General features: G+C 48.2%; 1 protein-coding gene and 1 long non-coding RNA gene across 7 annotated transcripts; one reads left to right on the forward strand and one right to left on the reverse strand.

Annotated features, from left to right (window-relative positions):
• Positions 1-4: 4 nt before the first annotated feature.
• On the forward strand, positions 5-12,311 carry NFKBIL1 (NFKB inhibitor like 1). 6 transcript variants are annotated; one of them, XM_073005863.1, is made up of 5 exons: positions 97-151; positions 1,345-1,621; positions 10,164-10,263; positions 11,110-11,331; positions 11,504-12,311. In XM_073005863.1, exons 2-5 carry the CDS (start codon positions 1,472-1,474, stop codon positions 12,091-12,093), a joined length of 1,062 nt encoding a protein of 353 aa, XP_072861964.1. In that variant the 5' UTR covers positions 97-151; positions 1,345-1,471; the 3' UTR covers positions 12,094-12,311. The 6 variants fall into 6 exon arrangements, with proteins under 6 accessions (XP_007971322.1, XP_007971323.1, XP_072861964.1 ...); XM_007973131.3 differs by lacking the exon at positions 10,164-10,263 and having other exon boundaries at positions 5-151; XM_007973132.3 differs by lacking the exon at positions 10,164-10,263 and having other exon boundaries at positions 5-151; positions 11,110-11,286.
• On the reverse strand, positions 1,574-26,164 carry LOC140708862 (uncharacterized). The gene is made up of 3 exons (XR_012089106.1): positions 26,105-26,164; positions 3,956-4,071; positions 1,574-1,667 (listed from the first exon to the last, which is right to left on the reverse strand). It is a non-coding gene; the product is annotated as an uncharacterized lncRNA (long non-coding RNA).
• Between the last annotated feature and the right edge of the window lie 14 nt (positions 26,165-26,178).

A 26,178-nucleotide genomic window follows, 5' to 3' on the forward strand; every position in this document is an offset into this window, starting at 1 on the left:
TAGTCATCCCAGTCGGAAAGGTCTAGGGATGAGGCAGGGGCGGAGACGGGGGAGTACTGGGGTGGGAGAAGGAGAACTTGATTGGTGGGAGAAGGAGAACTTGATTGGTGGTATCAGAGGAAGCATAAAGGGTTGTGAATGGGGTGAAAAGGTAAGGATGTCATCATGCAACCTGTGCTGGGAAAAGAGCATTCTGGGCTTAATTCTAAACTAACTCTCTCCCTTTCTCTCGCTCTCCACCACCCTGCCCCCTCCCCTGCCTCCCGTTGTTAACATCTCCATTTTTTTCTACATATTTCTCAAGTACAAATTTCTGCATCTCACTTGCCCTATCCTACGATAGTCTTCTGTCTTTTGTGTGTATTTTTTCTCTTTTTTGATCTGTCCCTGTAATTGGCCCACTGTGGTTTTTGTTTTTGTTTTCCATGTTTAATGTGATTTTCATCCTATCTTTATCTCCCGTTTTCTCTCTCTTCTCATCTTTTCGTCCATCACTGAACCATCTCCTCTCTCTGCCAAGTTAGAGGAGGCGGGAAAAAACCTCCAAATAACTCTCTTTTCTCTCTCCCCTCCCCTCCCCTCCCCTCCCCTCCTTTTCCTCGCCTCTAGTCCAGTCTTCTGGTTTCAGACGGACCCTTAACTCAAGTTCCCTAGTTTCCCCCGGGAGATGTGGTCAAGAACCACCCTGTCGGGGCGGAACGACATCCGGTAACGCCCCTCACAGTTCACTTCCGCCCTCCACCTGCGAGTCTGCTTGCGCCATTTCCTCCAGCCTGGAGTGTCTCCGCCCTTCCCGCCTCCCGTCTCCGAGCTTCTTAAACACAGGCCTTGGGCCTACAGCTCTGGGGGTACTTGGGGGGGCGGGGGCAGGTCTGATGAGTAACCCCTCCCCCCAGGTTCCAGAGGAAGAAGCCTCCACATCTGTCTGCCGGGTACATGATATTCAATTTCTAGATCATTATTGGAGATTATCTGTGACTTTTTAAAACTCAGATTTCTGCTGATAAAAATTTTCCCCATCCGGCCCTGTTGGGTTTTTAAAAAGTTCTTTGTTAAAAATTAAAAATTTACCTGGGCTCCTGAGCCTTAAACCAATTATTTACCCTTTTCTCGAATTTTACATTAAAAAAATTAAATCTCTGATCCATCACCCCCCTCAAAAAAAATTTTTTTATTCAAATCTGTCATCTGATAAAGGATAAGGGTTAGGATAGGCCTTATCTCTTGTTGAAGATATTAGAAAAAAACGGAACCAAAGGGAGAAACAACAGGGGATGTCAGAGATGGAGAGAGAAGGACCAGCCAAGGCTGAAGTCCTGACTGCTGCCTTTTTTCCTTCCTCAGCCCAAGAGTTCCATGGCCTCCACTTCCCGACGCCAACGCCGAGAACGTCGCTTCCGTCGTTACTTGTCTGCAGGACGGCTGGTCCGGGCCCAGGCCCTCCTCCAGCGACACCCAGGCCTCGATGTAGATGCTGGGCAGCCCCCACCACTGCACCGGGCCTGTGCCCGCCACGATGCCCCAGCCCTGTGCCTGCTGCTTCGGCTCGGGGCTGACCCTGCCCACCAGGACCGCCATGGGGATACGGCACTGCATGCTGCTGCCCGCCAAGGCCCAGATGGTGAGTCTGCTCAGTGGGGAACAAGGTCATAAGCAGCTGACCAGACCTGAAACGAAAGCCAACCAATAGTTGAGAATTAAGCTACTTATTTTGTCATCAGGACCTAGGGAAGGATTTAACCAAGTTGGCATATGGCTGTCATTTGTGCCTTTACATTCCTGAGCTACCATTGTCTGAAGAACCCAACATTCCCCAAACAGCAACTGGTCTTCAAATTTCACATCTGTTTAGATTAGTAGCTACTTTGTTTCTTTTCTTTTTTTTTTTTTTTTTTTTTTTTTTTGAGACGGAGTCTCGCCCTGTCACCCAGGCTGGAGTGCAGTGGCGCAGTCTCGGCGCACTGCAAGCTCCGCCTCCCAGGTTTACGCCATTCTCCTGCCTCAGCCTCCCAAGTAGCTGGGACTACAGGCGCCCGCCGCCACACCCAGCTAATTTTTTGTATTTTTAGTAGAGACGGGGTTTCACCGTGTTAGCCGGGATGGTCCTGATCTCCTGACCTTGTGATCTGCCCGCCTGGGCCTCCCAAAGTGCTGGGTTTACAAGCAGGAGCCACCATGCCCAGCCCCTACTTTGTTTCTTGATGGATTGTTTGCTTGTAGCCAAAAAGTAGCATAGAAGGTAGGTTCTGGAGTTAGACTGCCTGGATTCAAACCCCAGCTCCAAATCCCAGCTCCACACTTCATAGCTACCTATTCTTGGACAGGTTACTTGAGGCTTAGTTTGCCGATGTGTAAATATTAAAATAATAACAACCTTTGCTATGTGCCAGGCATTTCTCATAAAGTAACACATTTAATCCTCACAACAATCTTAGGAGGTGAGTACTGATATTATACCCCATTTCCCAGCTAAGGAAACAGGGCATAGATAAGTCATTTGCCAAAGTTACAGTTATTCACTGGTAGAGCAGAGATTATAACCCAGATGGACTAGATAGAGTGTCCATGCTTTTAACAGCTACATTGTCCTGTGTTAGACATTATAGCATTGTACCTTGATTGTGCCCATGTTCAAAGTACCCATGTTGTGCTTTATATGTTTGGAGAAGCAATTGACATAGTACATAATTAGAGTACCTGGCACACACAATAAGCACTTGGTAGATGCTGGCGATTGTTGTTCCTGGTTTTTTTGTTTGTTTGTTTGTTTGTTTTTTATGGAGTTTCTGTCTTGCCCAGGCTAGAATGCAATGGTGCGATCCTGGCTCACTGCAGTCTCTTCCTCCCTGATTCAAGTGATTCTCATGCCTCAACCTCCCGAGTAGCTGGGATTACAGGCGTGTGCCACCACGTCCGGCTAATTTTTATATTTTTAGTAGAGATGGGTTTTCGCCACATTGGACAGGCTGGTCTCGAATGCCTGACCTCAGGTAATCCACCAACCTCAGCCTCTCAAAGTGCTGGGATTACAGGCTTGAGCCACCACGCCTAGCCTTGTTCCTATTTTTGTTATCAGCAGGTCCATACTCCCTTACCCACAATTCTAAACTCAAAAACACTCTGAGAACCGAACATTTTTCATCAGGCTGCCACCAAAATTCATTTGGTGACAGAAAACTAATCTGAACTAAAGACTTATCTATGATTTATTTTTATCCTACTGATGTCAATATTCATACATTTCCCTGCAGAAACACTCATGTGTTTGGTTCTTGGGGCTACCCAGGCCCTCCTGGGCTACCTAATATACAGTGAGTATACTTTTAGGTCAGCCCTATCAAGTCCCAAAATCATTTGAATTCTGCAAAACTTTTGGCACTTGAAGGATTCACATGGGGAACCTGGTGATATTGTAATAGTGGTGGAGGCTGGGCGCAGTGGCTCATGCATGTAATCCCAGCACTTTGGGAGGTCGAGGAAAGCAGATCACGAGGTCAGGAGTTCGAGACCAGCCTGGCCAACGTAGTGAAACACCTGTCTGTACTAAAAATACAAAAATTAGCCAGGCATGGTGGTGCACATCTGTAGTCTCAGCTACTTGGGAGGCTGAGGCAGGAGAATTACTTGAACCCGGGAGGCAGAGTTGTGGTGAGCCGAGATCACACGACTGCATTCCAGCCTGGGTGACAGTGAGACTCTGTCTCAAAAAAAAAAGGAAAAAAATAGTGGTGGAAGCAGCTCTTTATAGGTAGAGCCCTGCTTACTAGAATAAAAGGTGAAACCTTCTTTCCCCATCTAGAGATTTCCTTCTGGAGTAAGAACATTAGAGGAAAACCTCTAGATCCGATGAACAACCCTAACATCCCCCAGCTCAAGTATAGACAGAAGGCCCCTCCCACAAAACCTCCCCCAAATGGTCAAAACCCCCCCTATTTTAAAATGTCCTTTAACATACCTGAGATAGGCTAGCATATTCAGATTTGTTTCTTCTTGTTGTTTTTACTTAAAACAGAGTAGATTTACCAAGTGTAGGCATCTAACTTGACAGCTCATATTGTAAGAGGCAGGACCCTGGAAGGCAAAAGAGCAGATTATCCCGAGGCAGACCTGCATCCAGACCCCAGCTCTGCCATCGACAGGGACATGCAACTTACCTCTGTGAGCCCAATTTGCCTCACAAAAATGGGAGTTTTGTTTTGTTTTGTTTTGAGACGGAGTTTCATTCTTGTTGCCCAGGCTAGAGTGCAATGGCGTAATATCAGCCCACCACAACCTCTGCTTCCTGGGTTCAAGAGATTCTCCTGCCTCAGCCTCCCGAGTAGCTGGGATTACAGGCATGTGCCATCACGCCCAGCTAATTTTGTATTTTTAGTAGAGATAGTGTTTCTCTATGTTGGTCAGTCTGGTCTCAAACTCCCAACCTCAGGTGACCTGCCAGCCTCAGCCTCCCAAAGTGCTGGGATTACAGGCGTGAGCCACCACGCTCAGCCAAAATGCCCCTGATAGTATGGTAGGGATTTCCTTTATTGTTTGTTTGTTCGTTTTGAGGCAGGGTCTCATTCTGTCTCCCAGGCTGGAGTGCAGTGGTGCAATCTTGGCTCACTGCAGCCTCTACCTCGTGGGCTCAAGCAGTCCTCCCACCTCAGCCTCCCTAGTAGCTAGAACTACAAGCACACACCACCATCCCCAGCTAATTTTTTGTATTTTTGGTAGAGACTGTTTTGCTATGTTATTCAGGCTGTTCTCCAACTCCTGAGTTCAAGCAGTCTGCCCACCTCAGCTTCCCAAAGTGCCGGGACTAGAGGCATGAGCCACCATGCCCAACTCTATTGTATTGAATTTTAAGAAGCTGGTAAGACTGATATCCCATTTACAGATGAGGAAAGCAGGGCCCAGAAGGTTCGGGAACTTGTCTGAAATCTCACATCTCTCAGGTCATTGTCTTCCAGAGGGGGACCCAAGCTCAGTGCCTTCACTCCCAAACCCTGGTGTCCTCTCTGGCCTTATTTACTCCTGGTCCCCTGCCAGCCCTGCCACCAGATGGCCTTCTAACTCCTTGGTTGAAAGACCCATCTCATTCGGCTTCCAGCTTCCTTTTTTTTTTGAGACAGAGTCTTGCTCTGTCACCCAGGCTGGAGTGCAGTGGCACGATCTCGGCTCACTACAGCCTCTGCTTCCTGGGTTCAAGCAATTCTCCTGCCTCAGCCTCCCAAGTAGCTGAGATTACAGGCACACACCACCATGCCCAGCTAATTTTTTTGTTTTTATTTATTAATTTTTTTATTTTTATTTATTTATTTTTGAGATGGAGTCTCCCTCTGTCCCCCAGGCTGGAGTGTAGTGGCAGTATCTTGACTCACTGCAGCCTCCACCTCCCGGGTTCAAGTGATTCTCCTTCCTCAGCCTCCTGAGTAACCAGGACTACAGGAGCCTGCCACCACGCCTGGCTAATTTTTGTATTTTTAATAGAGACGAGATTTCAACATGTTGGCCAGACTGGTCTCGAACTCCTTGATCCACCTGCCTTGGCCTCCCAAAGTGCTGGAATTACAGGTGTGAGCCACCATGCCTGACCCAATTTTTGTATTTTTAGTAGAGAAGGGGTTTCTTTTTTTTTTCTCGAGACAAAGTCTCGCTCTGTTGCCCAGGCTGGAGTGCAGTGGCGGTGCGATATCAGCTCACTGCAAGCTCTGCCTCCCAGGTTCACGCCATTCTCCTGCCTCAGCCTCCTAAGTAGCTGGGACTACAGGCGCCCGCCACCACGCCCAGCTAATTTTTTGTATTTTTAGTAGAGACGGGGTTTCACCGTGTTAGCCAGGATGGTCTCGATCTCCTGACCTCGTGATCCACCTGCCTCAGCCTCCCAAAGTGCTGGGATTACAGGCATGAGCCACCACGCCTGGCCAAGATGGGGTTTCAACATGTTGGCCAGGCGGGTCTCGAACTCCTGACCTCCAGCGATCTGCCCACCTCAGCTTACCAAAATGTTGGGATTATAGGCGTGAGCCACCATTCTCATCCCACAGAAGGTTTTTAGTTTTTGTTTTTGTTTTTTGTTTTGTTTTGTTTGAAAAAGAGTCTCGCTCTGTTGCCCAGACGAGTGCAGTGGCACAATCTCGGCTCACTGCAACCTCTTCCTCCCAGGTTCAAGAGATTCTCCTGCCTCAGCCTCCCAAGTAGCTGGGACCTGCCACCACACCCAGCTAATTTTTGTATTTTTAGTAGACACGGGATTTCACCGTGTTAGCCAGGATGGTCTTGATCTCTTGATCTTGTGATCCACCCACCTCAGCCTCCCAAAGTGTTGGGATTACAGGTGTGAGCGACCGCGCCTGGCCAAAATGTTTTTTATGTTTATTTTTCTTAGTATGAAACTCCAGCTTATTAAAGAGCATTGGGAGCGGTTGATCTGGTAAATCGCTATAAAGGGGGCATTTCTTTTTTTGGGGGGGCGGTGTGGGGGGATGGAGTCTCATTCTGTTGCCCAGACTGGAGTGCAGTAGTGTGATCTCGGCTCACTGCAACCTCCACCTCCTGGATTCAAGCCATTCTCCTGCCTCAGCCTCCCGAGTAGCTGGGATTACAGGCGCCTGCCACCACACCCGGCTAATTTTTTGTGTTTTTAGTAGAAACAGGGTTTCACTATATTGGCCAGGCTAGTCTCGAACTCCTGACCTCATGATCCGCCCACCTCGGGCTCCCAAAGTGCTGGGATTACAGGCGTGAGCCACCGCGCCCGGCCTAAAGGGGGCATTTTTAATACTGGAGAAAGGTGAACTATTTTTTTTTTTCCCCCAAGACAGAGTCTTGCTATGTCACCCAGGCTGGAGCACAATGGCACAGTCTCAGCTTGCTACAACCTCCACCTCCTGGGTTCAAGTGATTCTCCTGCCTCAGCCTCCCGAGTAGCTGGGATTACAGGCATCTGCCACCACGTGAGGCTAATTTTTGTATTTTTAGTAGAGATGGGGTTTCACCATCTTGGCCAGACTGGTCTTGAACTCCTGACCTCATGATCCACCCACCTCGGGCTCCCAAAGTACTGGGATTACAGGCGTGAGCCACTGTGCCCGGCCGAGTTTTTTAATTTCTAAAAATAAAAATAAGTGTACATTTAAAGTAGTAGAAGAAAATGCAGAGAATGTTTTATAATCTTAAAATAGAGCCTTCCTAAGAGTGAAATGAAATAAAAAGTCAGAAAATAATATATTGATGCAGATTTAACTACATGAAAATTTTAGGCTGGGTGCAGGTCACTTGAGCCAGATCTAGGCAGATCACTTGAGCAAGAAGTTCAAGGCCAGCCTGGACAACACAGTGAGACCTGGTCTCTACAAAAAATACAAAATTAGCCAGGCGTGGTGGTACGTGGCTGTAGTCCTGTAGTCCCAGTTACTCAGGAGGCTGAGGTGGGAGGATCGCTTGAGCCCAGGTGGGGCAGAGTTTGCAGTGAGCAAGATCATGCCACTGCACTGCAGCCTGGGCAACAGGGCGAGACCTTGTCTCAAAAATAAAAATTTTTTTTTTTTTTTTTTTTTTTTTTGAGACGGAGTCTTGCTCTGTAGCCCGGGCTGGAGTGCAGTGGCCGGATCTCAGCTCACTGCAAGCTCCGCCTCCCGGGTTTACGCCATTCTCCTGCCTCAGCCTCCGGAGTAGCTGGGACTACAGGCGCCCGCCACCTCGCCCGGCTAGGTTTTTGTATTTTTAGTTGAGACGGAGTTTCACCGTGTTAGCCAGGATGGTCTCGATCTCCTGACCTCGTGATCCGCCTGTCTCGGCCTCCCAAAGTGCTGGGATTACAGGCTTGAGCCACCGCGCCCGGGCAATAAAAAGTTTTTTTAAAGACAGATAGAAGAAAATGTTTGCAATATGTATAACACATACAGTGTACAGAACCCTCATATCAATATGTGTAATTTCCAAAGAAAAAGTAGATAAAGAATATGAGCAATTCATTCACAAAAAAAATACAGATAGCCAAAAGACATGAAAAAGAAACGAACATCATTAATAAAATTTTTTTTAATCTATCCAACTGGCAAAATTAAAAGGGTTGATGATACTCAATTTTGGTAAAGGAAGACACAGGCACCCTTGTATCCTGGCACAAACTTATTGAGAGCAGTTTGGCAAAATTGCACATGTCTTTGACTCAGAAATTCCACTTATGAAAATCTACCCCGGCCCCAGAAAGACTGTAACGAGTCAACAAAGATACTCATGAGGCTGAACATTTTTGGAAACAAAGTCTATCGATATTGGGGTAAGGAGATTTGTTTTGTACACAAAGTGAAACACTATACAGTCATCAAAAAGTATGAGGTAGACTGTATATATTCCTGTGGAAAAAATATAAATGAGATGTTAAAGAAGCAAGTTGCCAAGCAATATTTGTAGTATGGTTACATATGTGTCATATGTATGCTTTTATGTACACCAAGACAGGACTGGAAGGGATCACAGTACGCTGTTAATAGTCATCGAATTTGTTCTTCCTTCTTTAAAAAGAAAATTTCAACTTAATTATATCCCTTTCACATTAAAATGTCAAATAAAAATGGGGGATAAGCCACCTACAGCCCCACCACCCATAGGCTAGAATTTTTACATATTTTTTGCCAGTCTATTTTTTTTCTTTTTTTTCTTTTTTTTTTTTTTGAGACGGAATCTCCCTCTATTGCCCAGGTTGGAGTGCAATGGCACAATCTCAGCTCACTGCAACCTCTGCCTTCCAGGTTCAAGTGATTCTCCTGACTCAGCCTCCCAAGTAGCTGGGATTACAGGCACATGCTACCACGCCTGGTTAATTTTTGTATTTTTAGTAGAGACGGGGTTTCACCATGTTGGCCAGGCTGGTCTGGAATTCCTGACCTCAGGTGATCCACCCGCCTCGGCCTCCAAAGTGCTGGCATTACAGGCCATGAGCCACCACACCCAGCCTTTTTTTTCCCCCAACCATAGGATTTGGTCTCTTGTTTTAGACAGTTAGGATCTGATCCTCTCTGCTTCTTTTTTTTTTTTTTTTAATTTAATTAAATTAATTAATTTATTTATTTTATTTTTTATTTTGTATTTTTTATTTTTTTTTGAGACAGAGTCTCACCCTGTCGCCCAGGCTGGAGTGCAGTGGCACAATCTCAGCTCACTGCAACCTCCGCCTCCCAGGTTCAAGCAATTCTCTGCCTCAGCCTTCCCAGTAGCTGGGATTACAGGCACTGGCCACCACGCGTGGCTAATATATATATATATATCTGTGTGTGTGTGTGTGTGTGTGTATATATATATATATATTTTTTTTTTAAGTAAAGATGGGGTTTCACCATCTTGGCCAGGCTGATCTTGAACTCCTGACCTTGTGATCCACCTCCCTCAGCCTCCCAAAGTGCTGGGATTACAGGTGTGAGCCACCGTGCCCAGCCAGATCTGATCCTCTCTACGGTTTTGTAGCCAGCTGTTTTCAAACACATGCCTCAGTTGTAGTGGCTGTTTAATATTATGTTTTTATAGTTGGAGGTCCTACTCCTTGAAACCTATGAATGTAAACCTCCCATGCAAGCCTGAGCACCCACTACACTCACACCTGCAGTGAGCTCAGGTGGGGAACATGCGAATGAAAGACAGAACCAGGTACTCCCTGGGTGGGATAAGTTGAGAGGGTCTGTGACAGGTCACAGCAGCACTAGGGAGAAGTGCCCCCACTCTCCCCTCACCCTGATGTGATTTGGGTAGGGATGGTGGGCCTTGACCAGCCACAGCTGGGCCGTTCTGTCTTCTTGCCTTCCTGGCCTTGCCTTCCCCTATTCCAGCTTTCTGCCAGGTAAACAGTACTTTCCAGCACTACCGAATAAAGATTTAAGGACTGCTAGTCCATTTCCTCTTACCCCGGGGAAAGAAAGTAGGTCCACAGGAAGGATGGCTGCCTCCCTCCCCTTCTTCTATCCCCCAGGTGAAAGAGTTGGTTGGCGGCCACAGTAGGTGGGCCTGGCCAGGGTGCCTGGGTTGGCAGTGAAGGAAGTAGCATGGCACTCAGCTAACCTTGGGCCAGATGCAACAAGGTTGGGACTGAAGGAAAGGGGAGTTCAGGAACGTCGGTTCCGCTCCTGTTTTCTCTCAGCCCGTGGGTGAGACCCTCTGTCACACTCCACTCCTTTTCCCCGCCCTAGGTCAGCAGTCATTTGGAAAGAACTTGCTCTGCTGCGGCCACATTCTGTGGCTCATACTTGTTGCCGGTTCACCTCCCCACCCCTCTCCCATCATCCCCTGGTAAGGCTGACTGAGAGAAATTCCCCTGAAAACATTTATTTTACTCAGTTTATTGATAAGTGATAATAAAAGATAAGTATTACATATTTGTGAATTATTAATGGCCCAGAGTAGGGCGTTCAGATATTTTCCCAGTCTCATATATATGGTTTCAGATGAGAAAATAAGGGATTTATATAGTGACAGTATTTTTAAGTGAAAAGTGGAATGCATAGTCAAAGAATTTTGGCACTGCCTTGGTGGCTGGGGGCAGGTCAGAAAATGTCAGTTGGCATGGTAGAACTTCTGGGACACTGAAATAGTTTGTGGAGACACAAGTGAGAATTTTTTTTTTTTTTTTTTTTTGAGACAGAGTCTCGCTCTGTCCCCCAGGCTGGAGTGCAGTGGTGTGATCTCAGCTCACTGCAAGCTCCACCTCCCAGATTCACGCCATTCTCCTGCCTCAGCCTCCCGAGTAGCTGGGACTACAGGTGCCCACCACCACACCTGGCTAATTTTTTGTATTTTTTAGTAGAGATGGGATTCACTGTGTTAGCCAGGATAGTCTTGATATCCTGACCTCGTGATCTGCCCACCTCAGCCTCCCAAAGTGCTGGGATTACTGGCGTGAGCCACCATGCCCAGCCAAGAATATTTTAAACTACTACACTTATCATGCATGTGGTAAACTATCAGTCTGTATTTATCAGTGATGGTTATTTCCTAATACCCAGGAGGCATACATGTGGGCCACCCTTCCATTGCTTTAAGACCAAGGGAGTGAGTGACCAGCAGGATTCAAGATGGCAGCTCTGCCGAGGAGTGGGAGTCCCAGCTAACTTCTGCTCCCTGCTCTCCCACCAACAGCCTACACCGATTTCTTCCTCCCGCTGCTAAGCCGCTGTCCCTCTGCCATGGGAATAAAGAATAAGGATGGGGAAACCCCTGGCCAAATTTTGGGCTGGGGACCCCCCTGGGATTCTGCTGAAGAGGAGGAAGAAGAAGATGCCTCCAAGGAGCAGGAATGGAGGCAGAAGCTCCAGGGTGAGCTGGAGGACGAGTGGCAGGAAGTCATGGGGAGGTTTGAAGGTGAGAAGTCCACTGCTATCCACAGCTGCCCTTCCCTGCTGGCCGCTTTCCATCTGCATGAATGCATCACACTAGGCTCCTCTGCCTCCTTCTCTGTGTTTCCCTGCCTCTTGCGGTCCATCACCTTCTCACAGCCTCTCTCCAACTACCCCCATCCCACCCTCCCAAACAGGTGATACCTCCCATGAGACCCAGGAACCTGAGTCCTTCTCAGCCTGGTCAGATCGCCTGGCCCGGGAACATGCCCAGAAGTGCCAGCAGCAGCAGCGAGAAGCAGAGGGATCCTGTCGACCCCCACGGGCTGAGGGCTCCAGTCAGAGCTGGCGACAGCAGGAGGAGGAGCAGCGGCTCTTCAGAGAGCGAGCCCGGGTCAAGGAGGAAGAACTGCGTGAGAGCCGAGCCAGGAGGGCGCAGGAGGCTCTAGGGGACCGAGAACCCAAGCCAGCCAGGGCTGGGCCCAGGGCAGAGCACCCCAGAGGAGCGGGGAGGGGCAGCCTCTGGCGATTTGGTGATGTGCCCTGGCCCTGCCCTGGGGGAGGGGACCCAGAGGCCATGGCTGCAGCCTTGGTGGCCAGGGGCCCCCCTTTGGAGGAACAGGGGGCTCTGAGGAGGTACTTGAGGGTCCAGCAGGTCCGCTGGCACCCTGACCGCTTCCTGCAGCGATTCCGAAGCCAGATTGAGACCTGGGAGCTGGGCCGTGTGATGGGAGCGGTGACAGCCCTTTCTCAGGCCCTGAATCGCCATGCAGAGGCCCTCAAGTGACCCTAGGGAAGAAGCAAGAAACTTCGGGGCTGCAGCCTCAGGATGAGGCAGAAGGAAGGGTAAGGGAAAGGATGGGGACCACAAGGAAGAGCCAGGTGCTGCTCAGCAGAGGATATGGGTGGGAGCGAAACTTGTAACAAGTGGGGGTGGGGAGTGCGGGCCGCCACCACTGCTCTTTGACTCTGCCGTTTCCTAATAAGACCTGGTTCCACATCTCACTCCCAGTGTCTCCTCTGTCTTTTTCCATTGCTGTGGTTTTCATCACCCATGACATCTCCTTTCCCGCCCCGCCTGCTGAAACCCACAGCTCCCACACACCTGCAACACACACACACGCTAACGCGGGCTCTCAGCTGGAGGCAAGAAGCCTCTGCATGCCCCCACAGTTCAGCCCTAAGAAGGCCCAGTTTGCCATGCAGTCTCACTGCGCTCCCTACACCGGAGTCTTGTCCACCCTGCAGTCTGTGGCTGGAGAAATAGATGCGAACAGAGGCAAAAAGGGGAACAAAACCAGTTTCCCTCCCCTCCCTGGCTCCCCAAGCTGAACCACATCCTCCTCCCCACTTAACACCCCCTTCCCCCAACACAGGGCTTTCCCTTTGCTGAGTCACTGAATGAGCGAGTTGGGGGCAGCCGGGGCTGGGGGGCCATGAGGAGGCTGGGGGAGGATGGGGAATAAAAGCAGAATGGCTGGAGGAAGAGCCCTGTGGGGGAGTGGAATTTCAGTTGCTAAAATTAGGAGCAGAGGAAGGAGGTGGAAAGAGCAAAATTATGTAACCTGGGTTGTCTGTTCTTGGGCAACTGGAGCTCCACACCCAAGGCCAGCCATGCCGCTGGCTCCATCCGTCTCTGCCCTCTAGCTTGTCAGTTGTATCTCTCTTCCTCCAGGGCCCCAATCTTCATCTCTGCCATTCAGCTTCTGCCCCATCCTAAACCTGAGTTCATCTCTGGGCAGCCCAGGCATGGCCTTCCCTATAAACATTTCCTTTTCCAAGAATCAGTAGTTGAAGTCCTGAGGGGTAGAGGGAGAGTCTGGGATTCCCACGGAGGAGAGAGGGGGGCTCCCTGGAAACTAAGATAGGAAATGACAGACCAGACCCCACTACCATCGCCCAGGACACAACTGGGAACTCGGCAAAAAGAAAGGACAGGGCCGCAAGGAGAGTACAGGCATGTGCTGGTGAGTGCACTGTCTGCATAGTTACACCAGAGCATCTTATCCATCAGAAACTTATTTTTCAGGTTTATGAGCCCAGGTCTCTACAGGAGAATCCCAGGAGTGGAAGTGGAAGTCAGTAGAGTACAGGGAGGGCAAACCTCTGGGAACATGGGAACATGGGTGAGCATGAGATCCTTGAAGAAGACAGAGAGCCTGAAGTTCGGAAGAGACCCAAGGCCTCTGAAGGACCAGGCAGATGTTCAGGGCGCAGGAAGGGGGAAGGGCTGGTGAGAAAGATCCTGTGAGAGGAAGCTGCTGTGATTCAGAGAAGAGACTTCAAGCTGTGTGTGACCCTGGCGTCCGGTTCCTCTCACAGGCTGGAGCTTTTCGGAAGTGGCATGCAAAGAGCCCAGGTTTGGCCTTGGGGGGAGTTGGGGTTATGGTCCCTAAGCTGGGGGTTGAGAGGTAAATTGCAGAAAACTGGTGACCAAATTTGCTCCTCCACCCAGGAGATTTCTTACTGGTTTTTAAGCACATCATTTCCCCTTCTGCATGAGTTACATAAAACCAAAGCAAAATAAGCCCTGAAACCTGGGCCCACCGGATCACAGTCTTTTCAACGACCCTACCTGGTGTCTGGCCCCCAGCCTTGGTGGGGGTTCCCCTGAGATAAGGGCTGTTCACTTTCTCTGACCACATGGTTTCCGCTTCTGTGTCTCTTGTTTCCTAGGCTGATAAAAATACTGAGCCCTAGAGGCCCTGGCTTCCTCTGACCCCTTGGGGCAGGCAGCAGGCATCCTGTCCAGCATGGTGGGGGCAGGGGCGGGGGGCCCGGGATTCCCAAGGGGTGGCTCAGTGCCTGCCGTGAAACAGTGGGTAGGTGGAAGTGTATCTCTGCTCTCTCGAGCTGGCACCAGGAGTTGAGTCTCAGTGGAGGATGCACTGGGATTCAATTGGAGGAATAGGCCTAGAAAAGAATAATGGGATTGGAGAGGGTCACTTTGAGGACTCAGATTGGGACAGGTTTGGGTTAAGTTAGGAAAAGGAACTGGGAGGAACTCTGTTCCGTGTAGGTCAGCTGAGCATTATGTAGCCCAAAGATCAATTTAAACCCTGCTTCAAGCTTACAATCTAGTGGGGAGGCAGACCCATACCTAATTAACTGATTCAAGGCATGATGAGTAAAGTTTAAGATGTTTACAGAAAGGGGGGAGATGAAGTCCATCTGAAAGCCTCCAGGGAGCCTCTGAGGAGACAGCATTGAACTTGCTCTAATGAACGGGTTTGCTAGGTGGAGGTGGATGGAAAGTTTCCATAGGCAAATAACATGTCTTGAGCAGAGCCTGACAAGTCAGAAAATGCAGTATGTTCCGGGAAAGGAGCATCCTGAGGTAAAAGAAGCACAGGTGTGAGGGAACGTGTGATGAAGAAAGGACCACAGAAAGTCAAGGTCAGAGATTGGACTTCATCCTGTGGGCAGTGGTCCAGGTGATGAGAAAGAGGGAGAACAGGAGAGTGCTGCAGGAGTACAGACAAGTAAGAAAACGGTCATCATCTTGTGAATGAATACGTACTGTGTGTTAAGCAGCCCTTTTCCTAACACCACAAATCCTCTCAATGTCTGTCCAAAAGGTGGGTGGTGGTGGTCAGGCACCTCGCTCCTGTAATCCCAGCACTTTGGGAGGCAAAGGTGGGAGCACTTCAGGAGGATCACTTAAGGTGAGGAGTTCAAGACCAGCCTGGCCAACATGGTGAAACCCTGTCTCTACTAAAAATATAAAAATTAGCTGGGCCTGGTGGTGGGTGCCTGTAATCCCAGCTACTCAGGTGGCTGAGGCACAAGAATCTCTTGAACCCGGGAAGCGAGGTTGCAGTGAACTGAGATCACACCTCTGTTCTCCAGTCGGGGTGACAGAGCAAGACTCTATCCAAAAAAAAAAAAAAAAAAAACTTTTAAGCACCTGTTAGGAGCAAGGCACTGCTTGACAATAGGTATAAATAATAAAGTCACTTCCTTCATAGAACTTGCAGTCTAATGAGACAATATACAAATAACTATACATTATAGTTATAATGTATAGGTATGCCTGCTTAGGGTAATAAAGTGCTCAAAGAAGATTTGAGGTACCAGCATGACTCTCAGGTGGAGATTTCCAGAAAGCAGGTCTGGAGCCCAAGAGAAGTTGGGTCTGGAGGAATAGATTTGGGCATCATTCCCTTCCTAGTAGAGGCTGAGCCTTTAGTGGACAGGATCTTCAAGGGAAGGGGCAGAGTGACCAGAAGAGCCCTGAGCATGATCGAAGGAAGAGAACCAATAAAGGAGAGGTTGGGAGCAGTCAGAAAAGTAGGGCGTGGGGGCGGGGGATGCCAAGCAGAGACAGGGCAGCCATGTCTGAGGCTTCAAAGAGGTCTAGTAAATGAGGGTTGAAAAGATTGTTGGGTTTGGGAACTAGACGATTACAAATTTTGAGAAAACCGTTTCCATTTAATAGAGGGGCAGAAATCACTTTACATAGGTTGAGGAATGAGTGGGAGGTGAGGAAAAGGAGGTGGTGGGCACGAAGTCAGAATGGTGAACACAGAATAACTGAGAATCATCTCTTAGTTCTACCCACAGATGAGGGAAATTTTACCAGTTCCTGAAAAAGTGGTTCGTTAAGGGGCTAGTCTTTTGAGACATCACACGAAAAGGGAAGGTGAGATGATGGACTGGACATTTGAGGGAGAAAGAGTTCAAGGAAGGATCTTTTTTGTTGTTTATTTTCAAGAAATAAAATCGAATGTAAAATGAAGATGCTTAAAGAGACAAAGATAGGCCAGGTGCAGTGACTCACACCTGTAATCCCAGCACTGTGGGAGGCCAAGGTGGGCGGATCACTTGAGGCCAGGGGTTCAAGACTAGCCTGGCCAACATGGCAAAACCCCGTCTCTACAAAAGATACAAAAATTAGCCAGACGTGGTGGTACATGCCTGTGGTCCCAGCTATTCGCTGAGGTGGAAGAATCACTTGAACCCAGGAGGCAGAGGTTGCAGTGAGCTGCGATCACACCACTGCACTCCAGCCTGCGTGACAGAGTGAGACTCAGTCTCAAAAAAAAAAAAAAAAAAAAAAAAAAAATCCAGGTGTGGTGGTTCACACTTGTAATCCCAGCACTTTGGGAGGCCGAGGTGGGCGGACCATAGATATCAGGAGTTCAAGACCAACCTAGCCGACATGGTGAAATGCTGTCTCTACTAAAAATACAAAAATTAGCTGCGCGTGGTGGCACACGCCTGTAACTCCAGCTACTCAGGAGGCTGAGGCAGGAGAATCACTTGAACTCAGGAGGTAGAGGTTGCAGTGAGCCAAGATCATGCCTCTGCACTCCAGCTTGGGAAACAGAGCAAGACTATCCCAAAAACAAACAAGAGAAAGAGTGAAAACCTAAGTAAAAAGTGGGGAGAGAATGTAGTAAAGATAGAGGAAGTGGAATAGAGTACAGATAAAAGGATCAGCCTTGGAAATAAGAAAAAGTACTGTGAGTCAATATGTAAGGAAAGATTAAATATAAATAACAAAATGAAGGGAAAAGAGGGAAGTGAGATCCACACTGGATGGCCTTAAGCTCAAGGAAATGTTAATAGATGAGAGTGAAGGGCATCAGAGGCATGGAGATTTAGAACATCACGCACAGGAGTATAATGGGGAGTCAACAAAGAATGAGTAAAAGTTGTGTCCAGAAACACTGATGACTGTCAGATTAGCTGGCCAGGATTAGTTATAGGCCTCATGGTGACTCAGCTGTCTACTGCAGTGCTTGGCAGCCTAAGACAAAGCCCCAAGAATGAGACCACTTAGTTTACCCAAGTCAATTTTTGAGACGGAGTTTCACTCTTGTTGCCCAGGCTGGAGTGCAATGGCTCACCCTTGGTTCACTGCAACCTCCATCTCCCAGGTTCAAGCGATTTTCCTCCCTCAGCCTCCTGAGTAGCTGGGATTACAGTTGCCCACCACCACACCGAGCTAATTTTTGTATTTTTAGTAGAGATGGGGTTTCACCACATTGGCCAGGCTGGTCTCGAACTCCTGACCTCAGGTGATCCACCTGCCTTGGCCTCCCAAAGTGCTGGGATTACAGGCATGAGCTTCGGTGCCTAGCGGTAAGAGATTCTAAAATGCAGACAAAGTGGAGTTGAAATTGTTGATCATGCAGTATATGTTAAATCGACAAGCAAAACCAGGAAAGCAGAAGCAGCCGGAAGTCTTGGTAAGAATAAAGAACTGATACAAGGGGAGGCAGAGACTGGGAGATGTGAAAAGTGAGTGGTTGTGATGAGAAGGGTAATTCAGAGATCAAGATCTTGAAGGCATAATTCTTCCAAGTGATGCTGGGGTTTAAGGTACAACCTTACTCCTGGGTGGCTAAAATGGAGGAGGGAAGAGACTGTAAAACCAGTAGATTTGAGAAACTTGGAGAATTGAGAGGCCAGATTGTAAGACTCATCTGATCTGTGTGGCTTCTTTTTTTATTTTTATTTTTTTTTTCCTCTGAGACGGAGTCTCGCTCTGTCACCCAGTGCAGTGGTGCGATCTTGGCTTACTGCAAGCTCCGCCTCCCGGGTTCATGCCATTCTCACCTCAGCCTCCCAAGTAGCTGGGACTACAGGCGCCTGCCACCACGCCCAGCTAATTTTGTTTTTGTATTTTTAGTAGAGACAGGGTTTCACCTTGTTAGTCAGGAGGGTCTCGATCTCCTGACCTCATGATCTGCTTGCCTCGGCCTCCCAAAATGCTGGAATTACAAGTGTGAGCCACTGTGCCCAGCCGATCTTTGTGACTTTTAAAGATGATGGTAGGAGGCCGGGTGTGGTGGGTCATGCCTGTAATCCCAGCACTTTGGGAGGCCAAGGGAGGTGGATCGCTTGAGCTCAGGAGTTAAAAGACCAGCCTAGGCAACATAGCAAAACCCTGTCTCTGCAAAAAAAAAAAAAAAAAAAAAAAAAAAAAAGGCCAGGCCGGGCATGGTGGCGTGCGCCTGTAGTCCTAGCTACTCAGGAGGCTGACGTGGGAGGATCACTTGAGCCCAGGAGGTCAAGGCTGCAGTGAGCCAAGAGCATGCCACTGAACTCCAGCCTGGGTGACAGAGGAACACCTTGTCTCAAAAAGCAAACAAACAAGGATGGTGGTAGGGATAAGATGTGGAGAAAGACTAAGCTAGTTATACAAGTTGTTAAAAGCATAACCAAGATTTTGATGGATAAGATTGTGCTGTGAAGACAGGAAGAGCATGGCCAATGCAAAAGGCACATGCTTTGGGAGAGGAGGAGGAGGTTGCCAATGGTCCGGGGGAGAGAAAATAATAACCCCTCTCTACCTTCATTCCTCTAGTGATGGAGGTCGAAGAAAGGGCAACCTTCACCACAGAGAGGACTAGCATCATTAGGGGAAAGCCAGGTTTCAAAATGCCCAGAGGAAAACGCTTTCAAACATAGAAGACAAGATTTGAAACTGTGAGGAGTTCCACCATATATTGTGAAGTGGATTGGTAGAAGGGTCCTTGTGGAGTCGGGAATTGAATCCAGGGAGGTGAAATCCCAGTGGGAATTCAGAAGACTAAGTCTGGAGAGTTTAGCTTCTGGGAGCAGGAGGTTGTTGCTTCTGGAATTCAGAATGGAAGATGTACTGCATCCATTGTGAGGGGAAACAAGTGCCTCAAAGGGGTCTTATAGGGATGCCCAAGAGAAGTTCCATGGCTTTAAACACCATCTTCATGCTGACCATGCCCAGGTTTCTTTATCTAGCTTGGACTTTGCCCTGAAATCCAGATGTTTATCTGCCAAGTGACATCTCTACTTGCGTGTCTAATAGACTTACACTTACCATACCCAAAATAGAAGTTTTTAGTTTTTCCATCCATCAGAATCCTGCTTCTTTCCCAGTATCTACATCTCCCACCCATCAATCCATCATCTAGTCATGTCGATTCTACCCTTGGAATGTATAATATATCCCAAATTTGTCTACTTCTCTCCATCTCCATGGCTGCCACTATTTTCTCTTCACCATTAATGCCACTGCCACCTGTCTCCTAACAGCCAGCCTAATCACAGGAGCCACAGCGATCTTTTAAAAACAAGTCCAGGGCGGGCATGTTGGCTATGCCTATAATCCCAGCACTTTGGGAGGCTGAGGCGGGTGGATCACAAGGTCAGGAGTTCGAGACCAGCCTGCCCAACATGATGAAACCCCATCTCTACTAAAAATACCAAAATTAGCTAGGCATGGTGGTGCATGCCTGTAATCCCAGCTACTCAGGGGGCCAAGGCAGGAGAATCACTTGAACCTGGGAGGTGGAAGTTGCACTGAGCCAAGATCACGCCATAGCACTCCAGCCTGGGCAACCGAGCAAGACTCCGTCTCAAAAAAAAAAAAAAAAAAAAAAAAAAAATAGTCCAGGCCAGGCTCAGTGGCTCATGCCTGTAATCCCAACACTTTGGGAGGCTAAGGTACAAAGATTGCCTGAGGCCAAGAGTTCAAGGCTGCAGTGACCTATGATGGTGCTACTGTACTCCAACCTGGACAAAAAAAAGTGAGACTCCATCTCCAAAAAAAAAAAAAACAGGCTGGGTGCAGTGGCACATGTCTGTAATCCCAGCACTTTGGGAGGCCGAGGCAGGTGGATCACATGAGGTCGGGAGTTTGAACCAGCCTGGCCAAGATGGTGTACTTTCTCTACTAAAAGTACAAAAATTAGCCAGGCATGGTGGCATGCACCTATAATCCCAGCTACTCAGGAGGCTGAGACAGGAGAATCGTTTGAACCTAGGCAGTGGATGTTGCGGTGAGCTGAGATTGCACCGTGGTACTCCAGCCTGGGCAACAGAGTGAGACTCCATTTCCAAAAAAAAGAAAGAAAAAAATTTCAGGGCCGGTGTGGTGACTCATGCCTGTAATCTCAAAACTTTGGGAGACTGGCCCAGCATAGTGGCTCACAATTGTAATCCCAACACTTTGAGAGGCTGAGGCAGGCGGATTACCTGAGGTCAGGAGTTCGAGACCAGCCTGACTAACATGGTGAAAGCCCATCTCTACTAAATACAAAAAATTAGCCAGGCATGGTGGTGTGCACCTGTAATCCCAGCTGCTTGGGAGGCTGAAGCAGGAGAATCACTTGAACCTAGGAGGCAGAGGTTGCAGTGAGCTGAGATCAGCCATTGCACTCCAACCTGGGCAAAAAGAGGGAAACCCCCTCTCAAACAAACAAACAACAACAACAACAACAAACACTTTGGGAAGCTGAGATGGGCAGATCACTTGGAAACCAGGAGTTCGAGACCAGTCTAAACAGCATAGTGAGACCCTGTCTCTACAAAAATTTTAAAATATTTTTTAAAATCAGCCAGGCACAGTGGCACACACCTATAGTCCTAGATACTTGGGAAACTGAGGTGAAAGGATGACTTGAGCCCATGATAGGTTGCAGTGGGCTATTATGGTGCCACTGCACTCCAGCCTAGGCCATAGAGCAAGACACCATGTCAAAAAAGAAAAAAAAAAAAAATCCAATCACCTGTGTTCACCTCTCTCTCCTCTATCTCTCTCCCCTGCAACACACACACTGACAACCTTTAAAGGCTTCCTGTGGCTGGATGAAATCTAGAGGCTTTATCCTCCTCGCATGGCCTTGCATGACCTGGCCCCTGCCCTCCTCTCTGACCTCATCTCCCACCCCTCTCCCAGCCTCTGTCTGCTCCAGCCACACTGGCCGCCTGTTTGTCTCCAACACCCCCAGCTTAGTTCCGCCTTCCAGCATTTGCAGTAGCTGCTCCCTTTACCTGGAATGCTTTGCTCCCAAACTTTTACCTGGTCACTATTTTTTGTCATTTGGGTCTCAGCTCTAGTGCCACCCAATCACTCAAAGCGGATTTTGCTGACTGCTGTGTTTAAAAGTAGCTCCCTGCCACTCTAACGACACCAGCCTGTCTTATTTTCTCATAGCACTACGTACCAATTTCTTCTTCAGTTTCTTTCTTTTCCATCTGGCCTTACTGGAATACAAGCTCCGCAGGTGCCTTCTCTGATCCCTTTGCCTCTGTGTCCCTCCTGCCTTAGAACAATGCCCAGCATGTGGTAGGCACTCAGATACTCACTAAATGGAGGAATGGATGAATAATTCATAAAGCAGGATAAAGTTCAACTTTAGGTTGTGGCTCAGATTGGATTTACATTTAGAGTCAGATTTAAGTTTAGTGTTAGGAGTGGTGGTAAACTGGTTTCAAGATTAGCCCTAGAAACAGGGTTGGGTTGGGGTAGAGGAGTTTTATTTAGGGGGTTATTAATTGGAATGTGTTTAGATTTGAGGTTAGGGTTACAGTTGGGGTTGAGTCTGAGTTGTGATTTGGGTTGAGGTTAAATTTGGGTTAGGGTTGATGTTGGTATTAAATCCCAATTTAGGTTTTGAGGCTAAGTTCAAGTTTGAAGCTAATGTCATTTCAGTCTCATTTGGAGGCTTCAGAGATTTCACTAGTTTCTCCACAAAGACCACTATAAAGACTGTATTTCCCTGAGTTTGGGGCACAAGACTCCAGTCATCAGCTCTCCCACCCAGGGAAAGTCCCAAACCAACTGCTGGCCTGCCCAAGAAAGAAACCAAATTTCATACAACCTCCGAAACTGAGATTGAAACCAAGATTGGCTCATCTCAAGGAGCATCCTTCAGCATATCTCACATGCACGTGACACAGCCTCAGCCCAGTCTTGCCCTTCCTTCCTCTCTGTCTCTCGTCTCCCCATCACTCCTTCTTGCCTTTAATTTAAATTTCTTCCTCTTTAATTTAAATTTCTCTCTGTGTCTCACTATTAATTGCAATACCATTTTGGTTTTTTGTTTTTTGGTTTGTTTGTTTGTTTGTTTGTTTGTTTGAAATGGAGTCTCACTTTGTTGCCCACGCTGGAGTGCAGTGGTGCGATCTTGGTTCACTACAATCTCTGCTTCCCAGGTTCAGGCAGTTCTCCTGCCTCAGCCTCCCTAGTAGCTAGGACTACAGGCACGTGCCACCACGCTCGGCTAATTTTTTGTATTTTTAGCAGTGATGGAGTTTCACCATGTTGGCCAGGATTGTCTCTGTCTCTTGACCTCGTGATCCACTCTCACACTCTCCTCGGCCTCCCAAAGTGCTGGGATGACAGGCGTGTGCCACTGCACCCAGTCTTACAATACCATTTTATATTTTAATATAGCTCAGTTGGGGTCTCAGTCTATCAGCTCATACCATTAGAGAAGCAGAAAGAGACAACAGGAAGCAAAAAGGACCCTGAAAGAAAGGGCAACACGGAGAAAAAGAAAGGAACAGGGGCTAAGAGGGAAACCAACACTGACGCAAGAGATAAGGTTAAAAGAATGAAAAGAAGGTTGGGCACAGTGGCTTATGCCCATAATCCCAGCACTTTGGGAGGTCAAGGCAGGCGGATCACCTGAGGTCAGGAGTTCGAGACGAACCTGGCCAACATGGTGAGACCCCCCCCACCCACCATCTCTACTAAAAATACAAAAATAAATTAGACGGGCTTGATGGAGTGCCTGTAATCCCAGCTACTAGGGAGGCTGAGGCAGGAGAATTGCTTGAACCCGGGAGGCAGAGGTTGCAGTGAGTGGAGATTGTGCCACTGCACTTCAGCCTGGGCAACAGAGTAAGAACCTGTCTCAAAAAAAAAAAAAAGGAAAAGAAATTTTCTGACCTACCTCATCTGATAGTAGGTTATAAGACTTTCATTCCAGAAGAGGTTCTGCCCTATCCCTGGGAGGAAGGAATGCTGTACAGAGAGATCAAGAAGAATATGGCCAGGCCTTACTGGGATCCCCCCAATTCCAGTCTATTACCATTAGATTATACTCCTTTTGTTCAATTACATTTCTGCACAGCTGTTCATTCTTCATCAAATCTAAGCATAAAAATAGATTTCCCTGGGTCCTTCGGTCCTCATTTCTGAAGACTCCCATGTCCTCTAAAACTTTGATTAAATAAATGTATTATGCTTTTCTCTTGTTAATCTGTCTTTTGTTATAGGAGTATTGGCCATAACCCTTATGATGGGTCAGGAAGGGATCACCCCTTTCTGCCCCTACAGAAATAATGGCTAAGACTAGTAAAGCATAAAAGGCAAAGGTACATGGCCTCAAGTAGAGAAGGAGAACAGGAGAAATAACTCATACACACCCAGAATGTTAATTACATGTCCCTCCATGTTACACCAAGACCCCTCAGGGACCTTGTGCCTGGGGAGAGAAGTGGTCTGCCCCCATGGAACAGTGGGCTTGACCCCGGGTCACCACCAGCCCCAGCTCCAACCCCTCTAACACTCTCCAAGTAAAATCACATCAGTAGCAGTAATAATATTTGAAGTGACCAGTTGGTATTATCTCAAACTTAGGAAAAGTGAATAAAGTCATCTTTAGAAACTTTGCTTTTTTTTTAAACCTTGTAACTTGTAAGCTAACTGAAAATGGGCTCATGTATGAGAATGTTTGTATCAACATTTTTCGTGTTCGACAAAAACTAGAAACAAACCAAATGCCCATCAACAGAATATATTAGAGTATATTGATACAACAGAATATCACATCACAATTTTTTTTTTTTTTTGAGATGGAGTCTCGCTCTGTCACCCAGGCTGGAGTGCAGTGGCCGGATCTCAGCTCACTGCAAGCTCCGCCTCCTGGGTTTACGCCATTCTCCTGCCTCAGCCTCCCAAGTAGCTGGGACTACAGGCGCCCGCCACCTTGCCCGGCTAGTTTTTTATATTTTTTAGTAGAGACAGGGTTTCACCCGGTTAACCAGGATAGTCTCGATCTCCTGACCTCGTGATCCGCCCGTCTCGGCCTCCCAAAGTGCTGGGATTACAGGCTTGAGCCACCGCGCCCGGCCCCCAGAAGCACTTCTCTCTCAAAGTCCAAACTCTGCTATTTCAGATCAAGGGACACACCTAGTTATTGCCCACATCGCAATTTAAAAAAAAAATATTACTGATACATACAACCACGTGGATGAATCTCACAAACATAATGCTGACTGAAAGAGGCCAAACAGAAATGAGTACATTCTGTGTGATTTCATTTATATGATGCCCCAAAGCAGGAGGAACTAATCTATGGTGACAAAGGAGAGAGAGTGGTTGGTTATCTTTGGAGGGTATCAGCAGGGAAGGGGCATGAGGGAACCTGCTGGGAACCTGAAAATACGTGGAACTGGGTGGTGGCTACATATAGATGGAAAAATTCATCAGTCGTACACTTAAGAGGTGTCCACCTCATACCTAAGTTACATATCAATAAAAAGGAAAACATTTTTGGAACTTTTTTTTTTTTTTGAGACAGTCTTGCTCTGTCCCCCAGGCTGGAGTGCAATGGTGTGATCTTGACTCACTGCAGCCTCCATCTGCTGGGTTCAAATGGTTCTCCAGCCTCAGCCTCCCGAGTAGCTGGGACTACAGATGCGCACCACCACGCCTGGCTGATTTTTGTATTTTTTTTAGAGATGGGGTTTCACCATGTTGGCCAGCTGGTCTCGAACTCCTGACCTCAACTAATCCACCTGCCTCAGACTCCCAAAGTGCTGGGATTACAGGCGTGAGCCACTGCACCAGGCCTGGAACAATTTTAAAATAATGTATTGGCTCTGCAAATGCAGCTTCAGGACAAGTCCCTTAGCTGTCCCCACCCCACCCTAAGTCACCACCCTTAAGCCTCACCCATGTGGAATTCTGAAACTTCCCTTGTAGAGAATATTGGAAGGTGTCTGCCACATTGATCCTGGAGTGTGTATTTATTTGTGGTTATATAAATCTGATCTGTGGAAGCCACCTGAGGTCAGGAAGAGATGGAGGGCATCCTTCAGGAGTGATATAAGACATCATCATACTTGAGTGTCCAGCATCATCTCTGAGTAAGGGGACCAAAAAATATATCTTCCAAACTAGGACATTTTCAAGAGTGGAAGGGGGCTCCATTAATATTTTCACCTGCACGAGAGGCAAACGCTAGAATGTCCCCGATGAAGAGGATATATAATGAACCTTCTTGATGTGAAACCTTCCAGATGGGCTGGAAAGTCTGTATACTGGAACAAGTATGACTTGAGTTGTTTGGGACAAGGGCAGGGGTACAAGAGAAGGAAATGGGCAAAGAGAGAAGCCTGTACTCAGCCAAGGGTGCAGAGATGTTATATATATGACTGCTCTTCAGGGAACCGGGCCTCCAGCCCACACCCCAGCTGCCCAACCTCCTCCTCTCCGAATTGACTGTCCCTTCTCTGGAACTCTAGGCCTGACCCCACTCCCTGGCCCTCCCAGCCCACGATTCCCCTGACCCAACTCCCTTTCCCAGAACTCAGTCGCCTGAACCCCCAGCCTGTGGTTCTCTCCTAGGCCTCAGCCTTTCCTGCCTTTGACTGAAACAGCAGCATCTTCTAAGCCCTGGGGGCTTCCCCGGGCCCCAGCCCCGACCTAGAACCCGCCCGCCGCCTGCCACGCTGCCGCTGCCGCTTCCTCTATAAAGGGACCTGAGCGTCCGGGCCCAGGGGCTCCGCACAGCAGGTGAGGCTCTCCTGCCCCATCTCCTTGGGCTGCCCGTGCTTCGTGCTTTGGACTACCACCCCACAGTGTCCTGCCCTCTGCCTGGGCCTCGGTCCCTCCTGCACCTGCTGCCTGGATCCCTGGCCTGCCTGGGCCTGAGCCTTGGTGGGTTTGGTTTTGGTTTCCTTCTCTGTCTCTGACTCTCCATCTGTCAGTCTCATTGTCTCTGCCACACATTCTCTGTTTCTGCCATGATCCCTCTCTGTTCCCTTCCCGTCTGTCTCTGCCTCCCTCTGCTCACCTTGGGGTTTCTCTGACTGCATCTTGTCCCCTTCTCTGTCGATCTCTCTCTCAGGGGTGGGGGGGTGCTGTCTC

This window comes from Chlorocebus sabaeus, chromosome 17 (assembly GCF_047675955.1).
Source record: "Chlorocebus sabaeus isolate Y175 chromosome 17, mChlSab1.0.hap1, whole genome shotgun sequence".
Lineage (NCBI taxonomy): Eukaryota > Metazoa > Chordata > Mammalia > Primates > Cercopithecidae > Chlorocebus > Chlorocebus sabaeus.